At 42.5% G+C, this 24000-nt stretch overlaps 1 protein-coding gene across 1 annotated transcript in view; it reads right to left on the bottom strand.

The window, feature by feature from the left end:
* Positions 1-24000, bottom strand: part of LOC127446217 (voltage-dependent T-type calcium channel subunit alpha-1I-like) — a 168928-nt gene that overhangs the window by 69471 nt on the left and 75457 nt on the right. The window contains exons 6-15 of the mRNA XM_051706967.1: positions 17800-18142; positions 17561-17653; positions 16776-17142; positions 14572-14855; positions 8476-8627; positions 7933-8118; positions 7363-7480; positions 7136-7291; positions 6926-7010; positions 2026-2162 (exon numbers count right to left, since the gene is read on the bottom strand). Of these exons, the coding sequence (XP_051562927.1) occupies positions 2026-2162; positions 6926-7010; positions 7136-7291; positions 7363-7480; positions 7933-8118; positions 8476-8627; positions 14572-14855; positions 16776-17142; positions 17561-17653; positions 17800-18142 (1921 nt within the window). The remainder of the gene's footprint in view (positions 1-2025; positions 2163-6925; positions 7011-7135; positions 7292-7362; positions 7481-7932; positions 8119-8475; positions 8628-14571; positions 14856-16775; positions 17143-17560; positions 17654-17799; positions 18143-24000) is intronic.

Genomic DNA, 24000 nt, shown 5'->3' on the forward strand with positions numbered 1-24000 from the left:
GCCACGATGAGACTTCTGTGTACACGAGTTTTGATTCATTGACAGACGGTTTGAACTGACTCAAAAAAATAAAATGTATAAAACTTGCCAATTCTGTTTTTGCTTCTAAATCTGAGACGCTACTAAAACACCTCTGTCTTAACCCTCTAAAAATTGTAAGTCGCATTCATTTTCTCAATAGGGGAATTGATTATTAACGATAACTTATAAAACTTTAAAGACAGACCTACCATGAGCTCTGAGGTTGTTAATCAATGGCACATGCTTCTGTTGAAGGCATCGGTCAACCTTAATTCAGCTAAATTTAAAAAAACAAATCATGTGTAATGCAGAATTCCTGGTGAAGAACTACACTACCCAAAATCCTAAAGAAAAATTCACCAATCAGAGAATTGCATCAAAAGAGCTCCGCCCACTCCAATGGTGTAGTACATACACTCTAAAACTACTTATATATTTGTATATATATGAATAGTTTCCAATTTAATTATATTATATTAAATATATTCTTTCTATACTTTTTAAACAAATAATTTTAAATCAATATTTCATATTTTTCCATTGTTTTTACTTCAATTACATAATTCGCAATGCTTCATGGGATTGTAGTTCATTCCCTCATTTAAACTCTATGGACCCAATGACATGGCTAAAGGGGGCGCTATATCATGAAAAAGGTTTACGTTTAAAATGGTAAAAGTCTCCGTATACATAAGTCAGGCATATGAGGTATCATTTGAAAGCTTAGAATCTGAACTTTTCAGAGATAACCATCACTTCTGTATTTATGTTACATAAAATAACAAAATAAGGCCTTAAAACATTTGCGTTGCAAATTAGCGCCCCCTAGAGGTAATGGGGTAGACATATTTATATGAAAATAAAAGTCCTTCAAATAGCACCTAAATGGACAAGTCATATATCAAATGAAAGCTCTCATTATCAGGAATGTGACTGTACAGTAAATTATTTTGCCCTAATACCACAGTTCGAAATATTTTCAAAAGAATCACAAACTGAAATATGATTTATGTAAGTCATCAAATACAAAGTCTCGTTTATGCTCTGAAAACTTCTGCTGTAAGCTCCAAGTAGCCAAAAACTTTATATCTGCTTTTACCTTAGGCAGTTTTCTAAAAAAACAATGACATTTTTTACTTGTCTGTGAGCTTGCTTGGCTGAATAATCCTTATCTTAGATGTCCAGAACAAAATATTCCATCCAGCAGAAAAAGGATGCTAAGCAAATCATCAGAAAATTATATGTTACTGACTATTGATGATAAAAGGGGAAGATCTCAGATTTCTAATGACACCTAGATTGAGCTTCTAGTCCACTCAGAGGCCGAGATATTCAATGAAATAGCAAGGTTGGTGCTTGAACTGAAAATTAGACTGAATGTCTATGGACGAGCACATCTGTGAGGGCTAAAATGCTTTAGAGCGCCACCTACATTTTAGATCTGTATATTGTGATGGAAAAATATTTTTTTGCTGCCATCAAGTGGAATAAAATGAGACTTTTCAAAGTGACGTAGAGTGAACAGAACCAAAATTACATGTTTACAAAGTTATTTTTAAGTAAAAAAAAACACCAAAGCCTTTAATTCTGGTGACTTTGAGAGAAACATTTATTTTTTTTTTTTCGAGTATGTGTAGTACTGGCTAAAGCTTAAAAGACAGTAGCCATTTAGAACAAACACATTCATGCTCTACAAAAGCAAGACACAGCGCAACGACAAGATCATAACGCAGGTGTCTCGAGACACGTTTTTAACAGTTGAACTTCTTTTTAAATTGACACGCTGTCTAAACATGCATCACTTCTGTAAGAGATGCTAAAACATATTAAAAGTAGTGTAGTGGTCAAAAACATCCATCTAGTAAATGTTAAACCGATTGAAAAACAGCGCGAGCAGACGCAAAAATGTGTTCGGTGTGAACAGCTTAAAACTCTTTCATGAAGGACATTATGAAGTCCCTATGGAGAAATGAATGGAGGAAAAACTTCCGGAGAGGTACTGACTAGAGAGGAAGATCTCCTGCACAGACTGACGGTTCTGCTCCTGTGATACTCCTCAGAGAAGCTCGTCCTGGTCTTTCCCTCTGCCAGCGGCTCCAGCTCCAGATGACCGTTCGGAGTGAGAGACGAGAGTTTAGGATCTATAGGAGGCACAGAGACAAACGGTAATTCACCATCTCTTCAACGTTCACGAATTGACCCCATTCAATTCCATTGCAAGTGTCAGAATCAGAATCAGCTTTATTGCCAAGTATGCTAACACATACAAGGAATTTGTCTTGGTGACAGGAGCTTCCAGTGTACAACAATACAAAACATCAACAAGACATAGATAATAATAAAAAATAATAAATAATTGAATATAAATAAATAAATAAAAATGTAATTGAATAGAAAATTAAGTATATATAGAATACACAATAAGACTATATATATATACACTATATTGCCAAACGTATTCGCTCACCCATCCAAATAATTGAATTCAGGTGTTCCAATCACTTCCATGGCCACAGGTGTATAAAATGAAGCACCTAGGCATGCAGACTGCTTCTACAAACATTTGTGAAAGAATGGGCCGCTCTCAGGAGCTCAGTGAATTCCAGCATGGTACTGTGATAGGATGCCACCTGTGCAACAAGTCCAGTCATGAAATTTCCTCGCTGCTAAATATTCCACAGTCAACTGTCAGTGATATTATAACAAAGTGGAAGCGATTGGGAATGACAGCAACTCAGCTACGAAGTGGTAGGCCACGTAAAATGACAGAGCGGGGTCAGCGGATGCTGAGGCGCATAGTGCACTGAGGTCGCCAACTTTCTGCAGAGTCAATCGCTACAGACCTCCAAAGTTCATGTGGCCTTCAGATTAGCTCAAGAACAGTGCGTAGAGAGCTTCATGGAATGGGTTTCCATGGCCGAGCAGCTGCATCCAAGCCATACATCACCAAGTGCAATGCAAAGCGTTGGATGCAGTGGTGTAAAGCACGCCGCCACTGGACTCTAGAGCAGTGGAGACGTGTTCTCTGGAGTGACGAATCACGCTTCTCCATGTGGCAATCTGATGGACGAGTCTGGGTTTGGCGGTTGCCAGGAGAACGGTACTTGTCTGACTGCATTGTGCCAATTGTGAAGTTTGGTGGAAGGGGGATTATGGTGTGGGGTTGTTTTTCAGGAGCTGGGCTTGGCCCCTTAGTTCCAGTGAAAGGAACTCTGAATGCTTCAGCATACCAAGAGATTTTGGACAATTCCATGCTCCCAACTTTGTGGGAACAGTTTGGGGATGGCCCCTTCCTGTTCCAACATGACTGCGCACCAGTGCACAAAGCAAGGTCCATAAAGACATGGATGAGTGAGTTTGGTGTGGAAGAACTTGACTGGCCTGCACAGAGTCCTGACCTCAACCCGATAGAGCACCTTTGGGATGAATTAGAGTGATGACTGCGAGCCAGGCCTTCTCGTCCAACATCAGTGTCTGACCTCACAAATGCGCTTCTGGAAGAATGGTCAAAAATTCCCATAAACACACTCCTAAACCTTGTGGAAAGCCTTCCCAGAAGAGTTGAAGCTGTTATAGCTGCAAAGGGTGGGCCGACGTCATATTAAACCCTATGGATTAAGAATGGGATGTCACTTAAGTTCATATGCATCTAAAGGCAGATAAGCCAATACTTTTGGCAATATAGTGTATATATACATACATACATACACATATATACACATACATACACATACATACATACATGCATACACACATACACATACGTAGTGCAAAACTAAATACAAATCTGTTATATACAGTGCAAGGCAGAGTACGTTGGATGTGTTGGATAAACATAAAAAAGACTAAACTGTGTATTGCACATAATTATTCTTAATGGGGCAGCTTTAACTGTTCATGAGATGGATAGCCTGAGGGAAAAAACTGTTCTTGTGCCTGACGGTTCTGGTGCTCAGAGCTCTGAAGCGACGGCCAGAAGGCAACGGTTCAAAAATGTAGTGGGCAGGGTGAGTGGGGTCCAGAGTGATTTGTCCAGCCCTTTTCCTCATTCTGGAAGTGAACAGTTCTTGAAGGGGGGCAGGGGGCAACCAATAATCCTCTCAGCAGTCCGAACTGTCCTTTGTGGTCTTCTGATATCCAAACCAGACAGTTATAGGAGTGCAGAGGACAGACTCAATGACTGCTGAGTAGAACTATATCAGCAGCACCTGTGGCAGGTTGAACTTCCTCAGCTGGTGAAGGAAATACAACCTCTGCTGGGCCTTTTTCACAATGGAGTCAATGTGGGACTCCCAATTCAGGTCCTGTGAGATGGTAGTGCCCAGGAACCTGAATGACTCCACTGCTGCCACAGTGCTGTTTAGAATGGTGAGGGGGGTCAGTGTTGGGGGGGTTCCTCCTAAAGTCCACAATCAACTCCACTGTTTTGAGCGTGTTCAGCTCAAGGTTGTTTTGACTGCACCAGACAGCCAGCTGTTCAACCTCCCTTCTGTATGTAGACTCACCGTCATCTCGGATGAGGCCGATGACAGTGGTGTAATCTGCAACTTCAGGAGCTTCAGTGCAGTCATTGGTGTAGAGGGAGAAGAGTAGTGGGGAGAGCCAACATCCCTGGGGGGCACCAGTGCTGATTGTACAGGTGCTGGAAGTGAATTTCTCCTGTCTCACAAGCTGCTGCCTGTCCATCAGAAAGCTGGTAATCCACTGACAGATATACATGGGAACAGAGAGTTGGTGTAATTTATTCTGGAGTATAGCTGGGATGATGGTGTTGAAAGCCGGACTGAAGTCCACAAAAAAGATCCTTGCATATGTCCCTGGTCTGTCCAGATGTTGCAGGATATGATGCAATCCCATGTTGACTGCATCATCCACAGACCTGTTTGCTCGATAAGCAAATTGAAGGGGATCTAGAAAGGGTCCAGTGATGTCCTTCAGGTGGGCCAACCACAGTCTCTCAAATGATTTCATGACCACAGACATCAGGGCGATAGGTCTGTAGTCCTGTAAGTCCTGTGATTTTTGGTTTCTTTGGGACAGGAATGATGAAGCAGCATGGGACTTCATACTGCTCCAGTGATCTATTGAAAAACAGTGTGAAAATGGGGGCCAGCTGGTTAGCACAGGAACTAAGACACGCAGGTGAAATGTCATCTTGGCACTGTGCTTTCCTTGTCTTTTGTTTTCGGAAGACACGGCACACCTCTTCTTCACAGATCTTAAGTGCAGGTTGAGTAGTAGGAGGGGGGAGGAGGGGGGTTGCAGGAGGTGTTGATGTTTGTGTGAAGTGAAGGTCAGAGTGGGTGTGGGGTGTGAGACTGGGCCTTTCAAATCTACAGTAGAACACATACAGGTCGTCAGCCAGTTGTTGGTCCACCACAGGGTTGGGGGCAGGAGTCCTGTAATTCGTAAGTTGTTTCATGCCACTCCACACTGATGCAGGGTCGTTAGCTGAAAACTTGTTTTCCAGCTTCTCAGAGTCTCTTCTTTTAGCCACTCTGATTTCCTTATTCAGTGTGTTCCTGGCCTGATTGGACAAGACTTTATCCCCAACTCTGTAAGCATCCTCTTTGGCCTGACGAAGCTCCCTGAGTTCTGCTGTAAACCGTGGTTTGTCATTGTTGAATATTAAATAAGTCCTAGTTGGAATAAATATATCCTCACAGAAACTGATATATGATGTCACACTATCTGTGAGCTCGTCCAGGTCTGTGGCTGCAGCCTCAAAAACACTCCAATCAATGCAGTCAAAGCAGGCTTGTAGTTTCAGCTCTGCTTCGTTGGTCCATCTCTTTACAGTATTTACTACAGGATTAGCTGATTTTTGTTTCTGTCTGTAGGTTGGAAGAAGATGAACCAGACAGTGATCAGATAGTCCCAAAGTTGCTCTAGGGACAGAGCGATATGCATCCTTTATTGTTGTGTAATAGTGATCCAGTATATTTCTGTCTCTGGTGGGGCATGTGATGTGCTGTTTGTATTTGGGCAGTTCACGTGTGAGATTTGCTTTGTTGAAATCCCCAAGAATAATAATAACTGAGTCCGGGTATTGTTGTTCTGTGTCTGTGATTTGATCAGTCAGCTGTTGCAGCGCTGTGTTCAAACACGCGTTTGGTGCGATATACACACTCAGCAGAATAAATGAGGAAAACTCCCGCAGCGAGTAGAACGGCTTACAGTTAATAAAGAGCACTTCCAAATTAGGACAGCACATCTTCTTTAACAATGTTACATCTGTACACCAACTTTCATTGATGAAAAGCATGTTCCACCGCCTGTCGTTTTCCCCGTTAACTCCGCGATGCGATCCGCTCTGAACAGCTGAAAGCCCGGCAGATGTAACGCGCTGTCCGGAATGGCTTCACTCAGCCAGGTTTCTGTGAAGCACAAGGCAGCAGAGTTTGAAAAGTCCTTGTTTGTGCGGGCGAGGAGATGTAGTTCATCAGTTTTGTTAGGGAGAGATTGGAGATTCGCAAGATGAATGCTCGGCAGCGCTGTTCGAAAGCCGTGCTGAAGGAGCTTCACTAGTGCGCCTGCTCGTCTCCCTCGCCTGCATCTCTTGAACAACACAGCTGCGCCTCTGACTAAAATGTCCAGCAAAGCATCCGAATATTCAAAAACCGGGAAAAGATTGTCTGCTATACGCTGCCGAATGTTCAGCAGTCCGTCCCTGGTAACACTGACTGGAAAAAGATGACTAATCACAGGACAAACAAACAAAAACAACAAAACAATAGGAGCGCTCCACACCGAGGCGGCCATCCGTGGTGCCATCATGATGTATAACACATGTCTCACTGTAACCCAGATTTCTGCTTCTTTTTTTTAAGAAAAGGAAATAAATTTTTGTGGTAGTCAACATTATGCCACAAATGCTGTCAATTGAGCTTAATAATAATCATACCAGAGAATGTGAGCGAGTCTTTGTGCTGTTCACTGTCATTAGAGGACGATCTGTCGTCATCAGTGTATGAACGATTGGCATCACCCTGAGAGACACACAGAGATATTGAACTGAAGCTTCAGTGGAGCTCTATGCAGTGTTGAGTTTATTCGTGTGTGTGTGTGTGTGTGTGTGTGTGTGTGTGTGTGTGTGTGTGTGTGTGTGTGTCACCTCCGCCTGGAACCCCTCCACCAGAATGGCCACCAGCAGATTAAAAAGGACGTAGTTTCCAAACGTCATCAGAGCCACAAAATACAGAGCAGCCAGAGGAGACGTGGAGGCCATGCCATTATACAGAACCACATTCCAGTCCTCCTGAGTCAGAATCTACACACACATATATGTGAGAACATATTCATATCTCTTTGAGTTTGTTTGGACTTGAGGTCTTTATTTACCTGAAACACAGTGACGATGGCCCAAAGCAGAGAGTCAAAGTTCTTCCTGTCTGGTACTGTGTCTCCAGCATCTGTCTTCAGACTGAACTTACAGCCAAAAATATGCATCCCCAGAATACTGCAGACAGACAGAGAGAGAGACAGACAGTCTGTGAGAAGTGAGACACTGTAGACAGACAGAGAAAAACTCAGAAGGCAGATATTTCATTTTCATTTGTGTTGAGAACAGAACTATGGTTACTGTAGTAAAAGCATGGTAAATTTTCATAAGGGAACGTCACTTTAATAACATATTCAATATAAGGTGATATTACTGAAAAACATCTGATCATCCAATTGTTACAATATGTATCTAAAATAATTTTCTTCTTTAAATAGCTTCAATGGGGTTAGCTACTTATTGTTAGTAGCTTGTAGTGTAGCTAATTACTTTTTAAAAGAGTAGTTTAACTATTTTAAGTTATCAGTGGCTTGGGAAGATACAGCTGATAATTAAGGCTTGTGAGACTCAAATCAGTGTAATTACTGACTGATTGTTTATATGTTTAACGTGTGCACACACACACTCACCTGAAGATGAAGATGAAGAGCATCAGCAGCATGCAGAATGTCGCCACATTGTCCATAGTCTTCATCAGAACCACCAGCTGTCTGCGCAGAGCCGGCATGAAACGAACCAGCTTCAAAACACGCAACAACCGGAACGTTCTGAGCACCGACAGACCGCCATCAGACTGACCCACAATCTCACACACACTGCAAACCAGAGAAAATATTACTGATGTAATTCTTGTGAGAGGAGTTTGTGGTATGTAAACACCCTTTCTGGTGTCCTTGAACATATTATACAGAAGTTACCATGTTTAACTGCTTTACATGGTCATGACAGGAGAGAGGAAACCATTTTTTCCCAACAGTCTCATGTAAACACATATAGTTTTTCAGTGTTGTGGTGAGACTTTTGAAAAAGTGTGTATTTAAACTTTAGTACAAGTGTAATGTTTTGCCCCATAAGTGCATTACTGAGATTTGTATTTGCTTTTACAAACTAAGGGATGACTTGAAATTATTTTCTGGGGTAATCAATATGTTAAACCCCACGAGTGTCATTACCTGATGATAACGATGATTCCATCAAAGATGTTGTAAGGATTGCGCAGGTAATTAAAGCAGCCGAATGCCGTGAGCTTCAGGATCATCTCCAGGGCAAACATGCTGGTGAAGACGATGTTACAGATCTCCAGAACATTAGTCAGTTCCTCTGGCTGGAAACACAACAGGAAACACTCCATTAACTCAAGTCATGAACACAGTTAATGATCAGAACAAAAGACATTAACATCCTTCATCATTTACGATTATGATATTCTACAAACACTGTGAAAGAGGAGCAATGCATGATGGGACTGAACCAGATCAATATGTAGTTTGACCACTAAATGAATGCTGCTGTTCCAGTATTTACAAATAGAGCCTTTAAAATGCTCAGAAAACTAGCAATGAATATGGAAAATTAATAACACTCTCGAGCGCATGCAGAATTCAGAATAGTAACACTTTAGAATATTTATTTAATGCTTTTATTTGACGTTTCTTTTCTGCTTAGCAATACCATGATTGAATTAATGCAGAAAATACATCAAATTTATAATAAATAAATAAAAAACATAAAATATATAAAAGCACATTTAAAAGTACAATTTATAATGAAAAAAAAACACAGTTTTCTATAATTATGCATCAAGTACACACTGTATATTTCAGGAGCTCATTAGGTGTTCACAATAAGGATAAGGTTGTATTTTGTTGTTTAAATTAATGAATTTCTTCAAATGTTCGAAATGTTTAAACTTCAGTCTGTAAAAGTTTGACACACATCAACTCAAATATATTTTGTTGAATAAACTTTTATGCCATTTTAGTAAAACGGACTAAAATGAATGAATATGACATGAAGAAATATTAACTACATTTAAAGGAAATTTTCGTCAAAAGACAAAATTTCAAATTTCATACTGGTCAGAAATTAAATTGATGCTGAAAATTGCTGAAAAATATCTTGAACAAGTAAACACGTTTGTGTTTTGGGGAGGAAAGGATAAGACATTCAAAACGTATCTGAAAAACCCTTTATGACACACGGAGAAGAAAATACATCTAGAAATGAGTTTGTAGATAATAACACCACATACAGTACTTCATTTATTCATCTTGTTTATGTTGGTGATTTATCTAATACTGTTGTGCAGATGTTGTACAGTCCATTCACAGCACTGAACATCTGAGACGCTACACGCATCAACAACAGCAGATTCATGTATACATTTACACATTTAGCAGCCGCCTTTAACCAATGCCACTTACAAATGATCAAAAAAACACAACAGATCTTTCTAGATTATTTCTAGACTCACACACTCATCTAAAGAGAACTCATTAAATCTCTCTGTTTATGAAATGAAAAGGAGAAAGTGTGTGTGTGTGGGTGTTTGTGTGAGTGTGTGTCTGTGTGTGTGTGTGTGTGTGTGAGTGTGTGTGGGTGTGTCTGTGTGTGTGTGTTTGTGTGTGTGTGTGTGTGTATGTGTTTGTGTGAGTGTGTTTGTGTGTGTGTGTGTGTGTGTGTGTCTGTTTGTGTGTTTATGTGAGTGTGTGTTTGTGTGAGTGTGTGTTTGTGTGTGTGTGTGTCTGTGTGTGTGTCTGTTTGTGTGTTTGTGTGAGTGTGTTTGTGTGTGTTGTGTGTTTGTGTGTGTGTGTGTGTGTTTGTGTGTGTCTGTTTGTGTGAGTGTGTGTGTGTGTGGGTCTGTGTGTCTGTTTGTGTGTGTGTTTGTGTGTGTGTGTGAGTGTTAGTGTGTGTGTTAGTGAGTGTGTGTGTGAGTGTTAGTGTGTGTTTGTGTGTCTGTGAGAGTGTGTGTGTGTGTGTGTGTCTGTGAGTGTATGTGTGTGTTTGTGTGAGTGTGTGTGTGTGTATGTGTGTGTTTGTGTGAGTGTGTATGTCTGTGTGTGTATTTGTGTGAGTGTGTGTGTGTGTGAGAGTGAGTGTGTGTGTGTGTGTGTGTGTGCAGGTTTTGCTCTACTTGTGAGGACCAAGTATTGAGAATCAACCTGTTCTGTGAGGACATTTCTGGTTGTGAGGATCTTTTGGGTGGTCCTCACAAGGGAAATAACATATTAAACGATGTTTTATTGAAAATGTAAAAATGCAGAAAGTTTTTTGTGAGGGTTAGGTTTAGGGGTAGGGTTAGGGTTAGGGGATAGAATCTATAGTTCATACAGTATAAAAATCATTATGTCTATGGAGAGTCCTTATAATGATAGCTGCACCAACATGTGTATGTGTGTGTGTGTGTGTGTGTGTGTGTGTGTGTGTGAGTGTTTAGGGTTAGGGGATAGAATCTATAGTTCATACAGTATAAAAATCATTATGTCTATGGAGAGTCCTCATAATGATAGCTGCACCAACATGTGTGTGTGTGTGTGTGTGTGTGTGTGTGTGTGTGTGAGGGTTAGGTTTAGGGGTAGGGTTAGGGAGGGTCCTGTGTGTGTGTGAGTGTGTGTGTGTGTGTTTGTGAGTGTGTGTGTGTGTGTGTGTGTGTTTGTGTGTGTGTATGTGTGTGTGTGTGTGTGTGGGCAGGTTTAAGTGGTTTACGAGGACTTTTTTTTTAGGTTATAAACTGGTAATTACAAGGGTATTATGCTATAAATGTGGTTTATGTGGACATTTCTAGTGTCTCCATAATTCAAATCACTTATAAATCACACTAAATGATGTTTTATTGAAAATGTAAAAATGCAGAAAGTTTTTTGTGAAGGTTAGGTTTAGGGGTAGGGTTAGGGAGGGTCCTCATACACTCAGTGTATGTTTGTGTGTGAGTGTGTGAGAGTGTTAGTGTGTGTGTGTGTGTGTGTTAGTGTGAGTGTGTGTGTGTGTGTGTGTGTGTGTGAGTGTGTGTGTTAGTGAGTGTGTGAGTGTGTGTGTGAGTGTTTGTGTGTGAGTGTGTTAATGTGTGTGTGAGTGTTAGTGTGTGTGTTAGTGTGTGTTTGTGAGTGTGTGTGTGAGTGTGTGTGTGTGGGTGTGTGAGTGTGTGAGTGTGTGTGTGTGTGTGTGTGTGTGAGTGTGCAAGTGTGTATGAGTGTGTGAGTGTGTGTGTGTGTGAGTGTGTGTGTGTGTGTGTGTGTGTGTGTGTGTGTGTGTGTGTGTGTGTGTGTGGCTACTAACCAGTGGCTGAAGTGGATGCATCAGTGTGCACCACCTGATGTGATTTCTCCAAACCCTGTTCAGGGATATGCTGATGATGTACAGCTCTCATTCCGTCAGAAGAGTGTCATAAAGAACATGCTTTGCAAGACTGACTCTTTTCTGGAATGGTCTGGCTTGCAAGTGAAGGAGTCTAAATGTGCTGTATTTTATGAGAGGAGGAGTGGGGGTAATAGATGGTATCAAAGTCTGATAAACCTCCCGTCTTCACACTCAATAATCAACCTGTACGAGTGTACTCTAGATATGAGACATATACATACCTAGGACACAAATTTAATGTGGCTGTTGAATGGAAGGAGCAGTTTGATGAAATAATAATATCAGAATACTCGATGCAATTAGACCTGATTGATTTACATCACCACAAGGCTTTCGCATCTGCTGAATATGCTAAACACTGATGACAAAACTGTATGTGAACGTGCAAGAGCATCACTGTTTTAGACCTTACGTGGCGTAAAGTCCCACTTCCTAGAGAACCTGGATCCACCTTTTTGGGGTTTATGAAGAAACCAAGTGGTGAACTAGACACACACTCTGCTGGCTTTGGAGTCGGGTCTGATTGGCCTGACCTGAATGATCTTTGCTACTGGACAGGTGTTAGATTGGAGTGGAAACGGTCCTCCTCTGAGACATTGAAATTTTCAGATGAATTGAAACTGACCCATTGGCTTCTATCAGGACAACAGTGAACCAAAATGGAACATTGTACCAGCTTCCAGAGACAAATGCACGCAGACATTTTTAGACTTGTACAAACAGCAGCAAAAGCTGAAATTGAAGGGGAAACTGGCATGTCTCTCTTCAGCTGATCATTCAGTTTCTCACTCAATATTGAGAAATTCTGCAATGGATGAGGACATTATTAAATTCACAATTAAAGCAAGACTACAAGTCTTGCTAACAAGGTTGAATCTTTCTATATGGTTTCCAGATAGAAATGTCTCCAGCTGTTTACACCACAATAATAAAGTAATTGAATCCTTGAGTCATGTATTAAATGGGTGTCCTTTACATTGCCTGACATGACAGTATTGTAGATTTGTTAACTGAAAATGTATCTTCTGGTATATTTAAACACTCTGCTGTAAAATTTGACATGTTGGAAGTGTCTAGAGGAGGTTTTTTTCACTAAACTGTTTAAATATCAACCACTTGTTCAGTGTATTAACAACATTGGGTATAAGTGTCAACTCTTAATCTTTATTCATGTACACAGGCTTGTAGTGAGGGGGTTACAGGTTACGGGTATGTCCAAAAGGAAGGCCAAATAGCTGGCCAGAGACTGTTCTGTATCAGACATTATAGATAGTCGCAGTGTGTTGAGGAGGCATTGTTATTTGTATCCTTGATGCTAATGATTGAATACTGACATGTGTAACCTGAAACGTTTCTTGCAAACATGCATCTGAACTATTTATGTGCTTATTGTATTTCTATGTCGAGTGGATATAAATAAATATTTAAAAATGTGCGTGTGTGTGTGTGTGTGTGTGTGTGTGTGTGTGTGTGTGTGTATACTATGTTTATATTACATTGTGGGAACCAAATGTCCCCACAAGGATAGTAAATCCTGAGATCACTTACATTGTGATGTTTTTTTGAAAATGTAAAAATGCAGAAAGGTTTCTGTGAGGGTTAGGTTTAGGGGATAGAAATTATCATTAGATCTGTATAAAATCCATAAAATGCATGGAAGTCTATGGAGAGTCCCCACAATGATATAAAACAAGTTTGTGTGTGTGTTTGTGTTTGTGTGTGTGTGTGTGTGTGTGTGTGTGTGTGTGTGTGTGTGTGTGCACGCGTGTGTGTGTGTGTGTGTTTGTTCTCTTTGTTTTCTGTTTATAACCCTCAAACCATCCAGGGGTTTATGCATGTCTACTAAGAGAGAGAGAGAGAAAGAGAGAGAGCAAGAGGGGGAAAAAAGAAAGAAGCAATGGCTTCTTTAGGGTCTTTTCATACACTATATATGTATATGTGTGTGTTTGGTGTGTGTATGTCCCTGAGTATAAGTGTGTTTGAGTAGACTGAGCCAATCACTGTATGTCTGAAAAAGAAAAATCACCAGTTTCAATCTGACCTAATGAGCATTTTTGAGGAAGTACTTGGATGTGACAAAGATTGTGAAGTTCATGACATCATTAAGTGATACTCTGGGTGCCATCAGGTTTGACTATCTGCAACAGCAGCGCCTGTGTTTTCATTTATTTTGTTTGTAAACCTATGTAAAAGCAGAACATCAGATTTAACCAAATTCTGTGTGGATAATTCTGTTCCCACAACTGAGCCAGAGGAAAATAGGCTTCAGGACTGGTGGAACTGAGAAGAGTGCAGACAAATTTTAAGAATCAGATGCAGTGCAAGCTTCAGCAGAATAATGTCAAGGAAGTGTGGAGAGGAACGAGAACCATCACAGGCTGGAGATTCAGAAGGGCTGAGGAATTTGGACAGGCCCTAATGAGCTGAATTTGATTTGGCCCGTTCTCCCGCATGTTCCCCTCCACAACCTCTTGACCTCCCAGAGACTCTACACCTGGAAACATCATCCATGCAACTTCCACTCGCCCTGTCTGTAAGTGCTGAGCAGGTGAGAAGAGAAGCTGTGGAGCCTGAGGGAATCAGCTCAAGGGTTCTACGATCATGTGCTGACCAGTTCTGTGGATTACTGCAGTCTCTGTTCTTTTCTCCTTCAGACTGGGTAAGGTGCCTCAGCTTTGGAAAACATCCTGTGTGTTTCTAGTACCAAAGCTGAAGTGTGCAAGAAGTCTTAAGGACTACAGACCAGCAGCTCTCACTTCACACATCACGAAGACCTGTAAGAGACTGAACCTCAAACATCTCCAACTCCTGGTTCCACACTATCTGGACAACCTGCAGTTTGTCTATCAAGCAAAGATACTGTAAACATGCCTGATAGACACGTGTCTGAGACTGTGTGTGTGTGTGTGTACCTGTTCGTGGTGTTCAATGCCCATGCTGATTGTATTGATGAGGATGGCCACCATGATTCCTCTGTTGAAGTATTTACTCTCCACGATTCCCCACAGTTTGACCCTCATCTCCATCCATAGCTCTCGGCCCCTCCACTGACACGACCCCTCCGCCCTCTGATGCTTGCCTGTCTCTTCTGCTGCTCCCTCCTCTGTCTCCTGATTGGCTGCTGATGTGGTGGGTGTGGCTTCATCTGCAGTGTATTGAGAGCAGAGCTCAGATTCTTCTGCCCATCTATTTGTCCGTCCATCCATCCATCCATCCATTCACCCATTTATCCATCCATCCTTCAGTTCTTTCATCCATCTATTTGTCCATTCTTTCTTCCATCCGCCCATTTATTCATCCATCTCTCCGTCCATCCATCAATTGATCCGTTTTTCAAACAATTCATCTTCCATCTATTGATTCATAATTTTGTCTATTCATCTGTCCATTTGTCAGTCCACCAATTCATTCATCCATCCTATCATCCATCTGTCCATCCATCCATATATCTATTCATCCATCCCATATGTCTGTCCATTTGTCTATCCATCCATCCGTACATCTATTCGTCCACTCATCCGTCCATCCATTTGTCCATCCATACATTTATCAGCTTTTCCATCCATCCATCCATTCCTTAATCCATCTATCCATCCATCCATTTATTCATCCATTCATCCATCCATCCATCCATTCCTTCATTCATCCGTCTGTCCATTCATCCATCCATCCGTCTGTCCATTCATCCATCCATCCATTCATCCTTCTGACGGCCCATCCATCCATCCATCCATCCATCCATCCATCTATCTATCTATCAATGAATCCATCCATCTGTCCATCTGCCCATCTATTTGTACATTAATTCATCCATCTGTCTATTTATCCGTACATTTGTCCATCCACCCATTCATCCTTCATCCATCCTTCCATTCATCCATCCACTGAACCATTCATCTGTCCATCCATCCATCCACCCACCCATCCATCCATCCATTCATCTGACTGATGGCCCATCCATCTATCTATCCATTTGTCAATCAATCCATCCATCTATCTGTCTGCCCATCTATTCATACATTAATTCATCCATCTGTCCATTTATCCATCCATTTGTCCATCCTTCCATCCATCATTCCATTTGTCTGTCTGTCCATCTGTTCATTGACCCATTCATCTGTCCATCCATCCATCCATCCATCTGTCCGTTCATTTGTCCGTCCATCCATCATCTATTCATTCATCAATCCATCCATCCATTCATCCATTTTTCTATTCATCCATTCATCCAGTTATCCATCCATCCTCCCATTCATCCATCCATTTGTCCATCCATCTATTCGTAAATTCATTCATCCATCCAACCATCCATTCATCCATCCATACCTTCATTCATCCGTCTGCCCATTCATCTATTCTTCCATCCATTCCTCCAACCATTGGTCCGTTCATCTATCCATTTGTCAATCTTATTCATCCATCCTGCAATTCTTCCATCCATCCATTTATTTGTCCATTCATTTATCCATCCATTTTGTCAATCAATTTATCTTTACATCTATTCAAACAATCATTCATAAATTTGTCTATTCATCTGTCCATTGTTCCATTCACCCATTATTTCATCCATCCTATGATCCATTCATCCATCCATCCTATCTATTTATCCATCCATCTGTCCATCCATTTGTCTATCCTTCCACCTATTCATCCATTCATTTGTCCATCCATCCATTCATCAATTTTTCCATCCATCTATTCATCCATTTTTTCATCCATTCATCCATCCACCTATTCATCCATTCATCCATCCATTCCTTCATTCATTCGTCTGTTCATTCATCTATTTATCCATCCATTCATCCAACTGATGCCCATCCATCTATATATCATTTTTCAATCAATCCATCTATCTGTCCACCTATTCATACATTAATTCATCCATCTGTCTATTTATCCATACATTTGTCCATCCATCCACTCATCCATCTGTCCATCCATTCATCTATTCACCCATCCAATCATCCGTTCATTTGTCTATCCATCCATTTGTTCATCTATTTGTCCACTCATCTATTCATCTCTTCATTTATCCATCCATTTGTTCATCCATTATCTGTCCATCTGTCTATCTTTTCATTCATTCATTCATTCATCCATTTATCCATTTGTCCATCCATCAGTTCATTTGTCTGTCTATGCATCTCTCCAATTATTCGTCCATTAATCCCTCTCTCACCATGTTGTTGGAGGCTCTTGTCTCCTCCGTTAACATTTGTTTTCTCTGGTGTTTGCTCCTGTGGTTTACAGTAGAGATTTCTGAAGAATGCAGCAGTGCGTCGACGCGCCTTACGCAGGACGTGGCAGATGAGTTGAAAGATTTCCTCATAGCAGTCGCCTGGTTCGGCCAGCGAAGCCAATGTGCTGGAGGATTGACAGGCGGCCCGCTGCTCCTGCATCAACTGATGCTCGCGCTGTTTGGTCTCCGAAAACTGAGTTGCTATGACGACTAAACACAGGTTTATCATGAAGAACGACCCGACCTGTGTGGTTGAGACAAAGTTTCAGATTCCTGTCTCACTCACTGCAAACACACACCCATCTCACTGCAAACCTCAAACCTGTCTCACTGCCCTTCATTCAGAGCAGGTGGAAACATCAGCAGGGTTATTATGGGATGCCCACATTAACCTGAAGGAATGTAATTACTTAAAAGCTCAGATAAATATATGTACAATCCATTAATTGTGAAAACATTAATAAATACAGTAAACATAATTGTTATACATAATACATAATGGTTCAGTCAGTTAGTTAAAAAAGTCAAAACAGCCTGAAGCATCAAAACTATTCAAAATAATCATTATCTCAAATAAAGAAAAATAAAGAAAATTGCTTCTTGCTTTTATACAAACACACAGAGAATCAGACACATTAATCTGTGTGTTTGTGTGTACTTACTATTATAAGCAGAATAAAATAGATGAAATTGTAAAAGGAATGAGCATCCATGACGTAATACATGATCTCCACCCAACCCTCCAGAGTAATGACCTAAACACAATGCAAAAACTTGGTCAAATTCTTAGTAAAATGTTTTTTTATTTTTTTATAATCACAAATAAAGTAGAAAAAACATCAGTTTCAAGAGCTGAATAATTATTTTCAAATGTTCTGATGAAAATGAATCTCTTAGTTACCTGAAATATAACAATCCAGGCATATCCGATGTTGTCAAAGTTGATGGCTCCTTTATGTGGGTTTTTGTGTCCCGTGCGACATTGGGTATAGTATCGGTTCCAATTGACACAGACACCAGGTACGATGGCACTAGCATTCACAAAGGGTTCGGTCGGCAGGCCCAGAGCCTGATGATGTAGTAGATCATCTATATCCAGACAGCACTGGTGTCCTGCCACACGCCGCGCCGGCACATCACTGCAGGACATAATCCCGTTATCCTGCGCCAGAGAGCAGATGAAGGGCCTCTCGTCTTCCTCATCCAGAGAGTAGTACGGTGCAGGAAGTGCCACACCCGTTGAGCTTAGAGACAGAGAGAAGGATTAAGAAACATGATTTGGGACATCTTATCACAGGGGTCAAAAAATTGTGCAAAACCTGATGATCCATGTTCTCCAGCATGATTTGAGAATGGTCCACAGAGCATCTTGTGTGCTTCAATGGAAGCAAGAAAACCTGAATGTTTTTTACAAAATGAGCCAACATGGTTAATGTCACAAATTTGCTTATTTGATCAGTGATCTAGAAGCTGTATGGAATCTTATAGGCAAAAAGCAAAAAAAAAGAACAAAAATGTAGGCTGTCATTCACTCAACCACGCAGTGTGACTGACACACAGTGAACGTGTTCACTCGAGACACAGTTGCTCATGATGTGTGAATGGTTTGCACGTACTGTACTCGTCTGTTGACTACATCAGTCTCGCTTTTTTATTTAGGTGTTAGCACTGGTGCTAGTGAACTAAAAAATATAGTAGCACAAATAAAAAATGATTAGCACACAGAAGAGAGTAGTTTATTTTTTTATTATTATTTTTAAATTAATACTATTTTTATTATTTGCTACTAGAATTATTTACTATTACTACAATTTTGATACAATATCATATTTTTAATAATTTTATATAATAATTAGTACTGTCGTAACGTGTTAATTCAGTGTGATTCATTAAAAATAATGCATAAAATAAATTAACGCAATTAATCATGTCCCCGGACCATAATTCAAGCTTGTAGTACCACCTGTTTTCTCAAGGGGGCAGTAAGTGAAACTCCAGCTGTATAGGCAATGAGCAGCTTATACAGAGAACAAACCACACTACTGACAGCAGACAGCACAGGATGAGAATACGTACTTGTGTATAAACACAGCTTGATGGAGGGCAAGTCCGAACACAGGGGTCTCAAGATGTGTTTTTCTAAGTTTCAAACTACGTTTAACTTGACACAGCGACTAAAAACTGTATGCTTATTACGCGATGGAACCGAGACAAATTCAATTGCAAAATGGATTGCTGTGAGCTGTAGACCTATGGCAGTCTTCTGTTGAATAATATGGAAATAATCAATATACTGTATAGGATTCTAAACCACTTTTTGGTAACACTTTACAATAAGTGTAAGCTTGCATTCGTTAACTTGCATTAGGTATCATAAACCAACAATTCAACAATTAACAATATATTTTTTACAGCATTTATTCATCTTTGTTAATGTTAGTTAATAAAAATAAGATTGTTCATTGTTAGTTCATGTTATTTCATAATGCATTAACTAATGTTAACAAACATATGATTAATAAATGCTGTAAAAGTATTGCTCATTGATATTTTGCATTAACTAATGTCGTTAACAAATGCACCTTATTGTATATCTTTTTTAATGATTTACTCATGTGCCACAATAATGTAATGCACTTTAATTATCTGTATTTTATTTATAGTTATTTAAATATAACTATTTATAATTTTTTTAATCATTATAAATTGAATTATTGTTATTTGAGGGGATTTCTCAGCAAATATTTATATATGCTATTAATTATGATTAATTAAATTAATCGTCATACCATGTAATTATTTTGATTACAAATTTGCATTGATTGACGGGCATTAAATAATAATATATTTCTATTAATATAAATAATCATGACAAGATAAATCATGTAATTTTTAGTTATTTTTTTAACATACATATTCATAAGTTTTTAACATATATTAATTGAAATGGTTTAAGAATAGACCATTAAAAATTAGGGGTGTGAATCTTTGGGTTGAAAGCAAATCAGACAATAGGCAAATTCAGAATGATTCGATTAGATACACGTTGAAATTCGATTCAAATAACGATTCAATTAATAGTTCAATTCTGCATTTTTTGTTTCTTTAAATACTTGCTCTAATGTGTCTTAGGCAAGAAAAAGAAAGACAAACTACTCAAGACTGTTTATTTTGCACCAATATAACTTGAAAGAAAACTAATTAAAGTACGTGTACATACAGGCTATTTGGAAAACAACATAAATGTGCAATGTGCTGATAAAATATTTTAGAGCTCAGCATAACTAGGAAGGTATTCCAGATTTCACTATAAAAATTCCATGATTTTTAAAGAATTTTTTAATTTGCATGACTTTTCCAGGCCTGCAAAACGTCATGGTTACTGGTGAGAGGGGGGGGGATATTTAAGTGGAAGAATACGTCACATGGTCTTTCCAACCATGTGGAGAGCCTTCAAGGTAGATCCTGCCCAATGGGGGAGGAGTTACTACAAACATGGAGACTCGGGCAGAGGGGCTCTGCCCAAGGAAGACGCAGTTTGCCAGCAGGGAAACGAATTAGCGGAAGATATAGATCGCATGGGGTTAGCCTTACAGGGAACCACCACATGCGGAGCACCTACCCCAGAACCGGGCTCTTAGTTAGCGCGTGTACTGGGCCGGCAGCGAGTCTCTCCGAAAACTCAACTGCCACAGGGGCTGGAGGAGGTCAACCAGGGAACAAATTTTGTGAACACTACTGGGAATTAACGGCGCATGTCTTCAGCTCAAAAGGAGGTGGAAGGCACTATGTGCAAGTGATACACCCGGCCGGCTATCCCGGGCTTATCCGCTTGTGTTGTGTGCCACTACCTGGGACAAAACCGGTTCCCGGAGGTTGTAGAACCTTGCAAAGGTGTTGGGTGTTGCCCAGCCCGCTGCTCTGCAAATGTCTGTTAGAGAGGCACCTCTGGCCAAGGCCCAAGAAGCCGCTACACCACGGGTAGAATGGGCTCGTAACCCTACCGGGGGCGGCATGTTTTGGGCGAGATATGCCATTGTTATGGCGTCAACGAGCCAGTGGCCGATCCTCTGCTTGGAGACAGCGCTTCCTTTCCGCTGTGCACCAAAAGCAGACAAAGAGCTGCTCAGAGATTCTAAAGCTCTGCGTGCAATCCAAATAGATGCGTAAAGTGCGCACCGGACACAGCGACGACAGGGCTGGGTCTGCCTCCTCCTGGGGCAGCACTTGCAGGTTCACCACCTAGTCCCTAAAGGGGTGGTGGGAACCTTGGGCACATAGCCCGGTCAGGGTCTCTGGATCACGTGAGAGTAACCTGGACTGAACTCCAGGCACATTTCGCTGACAGAGAACGCTTGCAGGTCACCTACCCTCTTGATGGAAGTGAGCGCAGTCAGGAGGGCAGTCTTCAAGGAGAGTGCCTTAAGCTCGGCTGACTGCAAAGGCTCAGAGGGGGCTCTCTGTAGACCCTGAAGAACTACAGAGGTCCGATGAGGGAACGAGGCGCGGCCTGGAGGGATTCAACCTCCTGGTGCCTCTTAGGAACCTGATGATCAGGTCGTGCTTCCCTAAGGACTTACCGTCGACTGCGTCATGGTGTGCTGCTATGGCAGCAACATACACCTTCAAGGTGGAAGGGGACAGCCTCCCTTCCAACCTCTCTTGCAGGAAGGAAAGCACTGATCTGACTGCGCATCTCTGGGGGTCTTCCCGACGGGAAGAACACCACTTAGCGAACAGACGGCACTTAAAAGGCATACAGGCGCCTCGTAGAGGGAGCCCTAGCCTGAGTGATCGTGTCTACCATCGCAGGTGGGAGACAGCTTAGGTCTTCCGCATCCCGTCCAGGGGCCAGACATGAAGATTCCAGAGGTCTGGATGCGGGTGCCGGATGGTGCCCCTTCCCTGAGAAAGAAGGTCCTTCCTCAGGGGAATTTGCCAGGGGGGAGCTGTCACGAGGTGTGTGAGGTCCGAGCACCACGTCTGGGCGGGCCAGTAGGGTGCTACCAGGACGACCTGCTCCTCGTCCTCCCTGATCTTGCAAAGGGTCTGTGCAAGCAGGCTCACTGGGGAAATGCATATTTGCGAATGCCAGGGGGCCAGCTGTGTGCCAGCGCGTCTATGCCGAGGGAGGCCTCGGTCAGGGCGTACCAGAGCGGGCAGTGGGGAGGATTCTTGGGAGGCGAACAGGTGCACCTGTGCCTGTCGAATCGACTCCAAATCAGCTGGACCACCTGAAGGTGGAGTCTCCACTCTCCCCTGAGGGTAACCTGTTGTGACGGTGCGTCCGCCGTAGTGTTGATGTTGCCCGGGATGTGAGTGGCTTGCAGCGACTTGAGGTGCTGCTGACTCCAGAGGAGGAGACGGCGGGCGAGTTGTGACATACAACGAGAGCGCAAACCACCTTGGCGGTTGACATATGCTACTGTTGTTGTGTTGTCTGTCTGAACTAACACATGCTTGCCCTGGATCAATGGCCGAAATCTCCGCAGGGCGAGCAGAATTGCCAACAACTCGAGGCAGTTGATGTGCCAATGCAGTCACGGACCCGTCCAGAGGCCGGCGGCTGAGTGCCCGTTGCAAACGGTGCCCTATCCCGTTTTGGAGGTGTCTGTCATGACCACGACGCACCTGGGGACCAGTTCTACAGGAACATCTGCCCGTAGGAACGAGAGGTCGGTCCAAGGGCTGAAAAGACGGTGACAGACCAACGTGATGGCCACGCGGTGTGTCCCGTGGCGCCATGGCCGTCTCGGGACTCGAGTCTGGAGCCGGTGCTGAAGCGGCCTCATATGCATCAACCCGAGCGGGGTGGCCACCGCCGAGGATGCCATATTCCCCAGGAGCCTCTGAAGAAGTTTCAGTGGAACCGCTGTTCCCTATTTGAACGCCTTCAAACAGGCCAGCACCGACTGGGTGAGCTCATTTGTAAGGCGCGCCGTCAAGGAGACTGAGTCCAACTCCAAACCAAGAAAAGAGATGAACCGGGAGGAGCTTGCTCTTTTCCCAGTTGACCGGAAGCCCTAGTCGGCTAAGGTGTGAGAGCACCAGGTCCCTGTGTGCACACAACACGTCTCGAGAGTGAGCTAGGATTAGCCAGTTGAGAACACGAATGCCCACCTCCCTTAATGAGGCAAGGGCAGCCTAGGCGACCTTCGTAAAGATGCAAGGAGACAGAGGACTTTGTACTGATACGCCTGACCCTCGAACGCAAACCGCAGGAAGGGTCTGTGTCGAGGAAGGATCGAGGCGTGGAAGTACGCATCCTTCAGGTCTACCGCCGCGAACAAATCTTGATGCCGGACGCTTGACAGAATGCGTTTTCGCGTCAGCATCTTGAACGGGAGTCTGTGTAAAGCCTAGTTCAGAACTCACAGGTCCAAGATTGGCCTCAACCCACCGCCTTTTTCGGTACGATGAAGTAGGGGCTGAAAAAACCCCTTCTTCATCTCGGCTGGAGGGACAGGTTCTATCGCGCCCTTCCGTAGGAGGGTAGCGATCTCCACGCAAGGTAGCAGCGTTTTCGTCTTTCACCAAGGTGAAGTGGACACCGCTGAACCTGGGCGGATGCCCGGCGAAGTGAATTGCACAGCCGAGTCGGACGGTCGGACCAGCCCTCGTGACAGATTGGAAAGCGCAAGCCATGCATCCAAGTTCCGCGCAAGGGGGACCAAAGGGACAACGTCATCGGATGTACCGGCAGGTGGGGCCTCACGGCGGGGCGGAGCTCGAGGTGCCACACCATGTCGTGGCCATGCTGAATCTAAAGGACATCGAAGCACTTACCTGGCTCCTTGTGACCACCCCCGGAACAGCCTGGGACAGGGGAGGAAGAGGCCTGTCCTCGTGACCCATGGAGACTGTCACATCGGGGGTGGATTTGTGCCACAGCTGGGCGCTCAGGGGCGGGAGACCACCGCTGGAGCGCCAAACCTGCCAAATGGAGTGGTGGACGGTGGTCGTGATGACGGCCGAACACACCGGATACGTGACCCAGGGAACAAGGAAACCGCTCTTGCTGAGCTCTTGAGTACTGCAGCCACTTGGGCATGCAGCGCAAAATGCAAAAGGTAACAAAAAGATGAAGATCTGCTTACCAGCT

This window comes from Myxocyprinus asiaticus, chromosome 9, assembly GCF_019703515.2.
Source record: "Myxocyprinus asiaticus isolate MX2 ecotype Aquarium Trade chromosome 9, UBuf_Myxa_2, whole genome shotgun sequence".
Lineage (NCBI taxonomy): Eukaryota > Metazoa > Chordata > Actinopteri > Cypriniformes > Catostomidae > Myxocyprinus > Myxocyprinus asiaticus.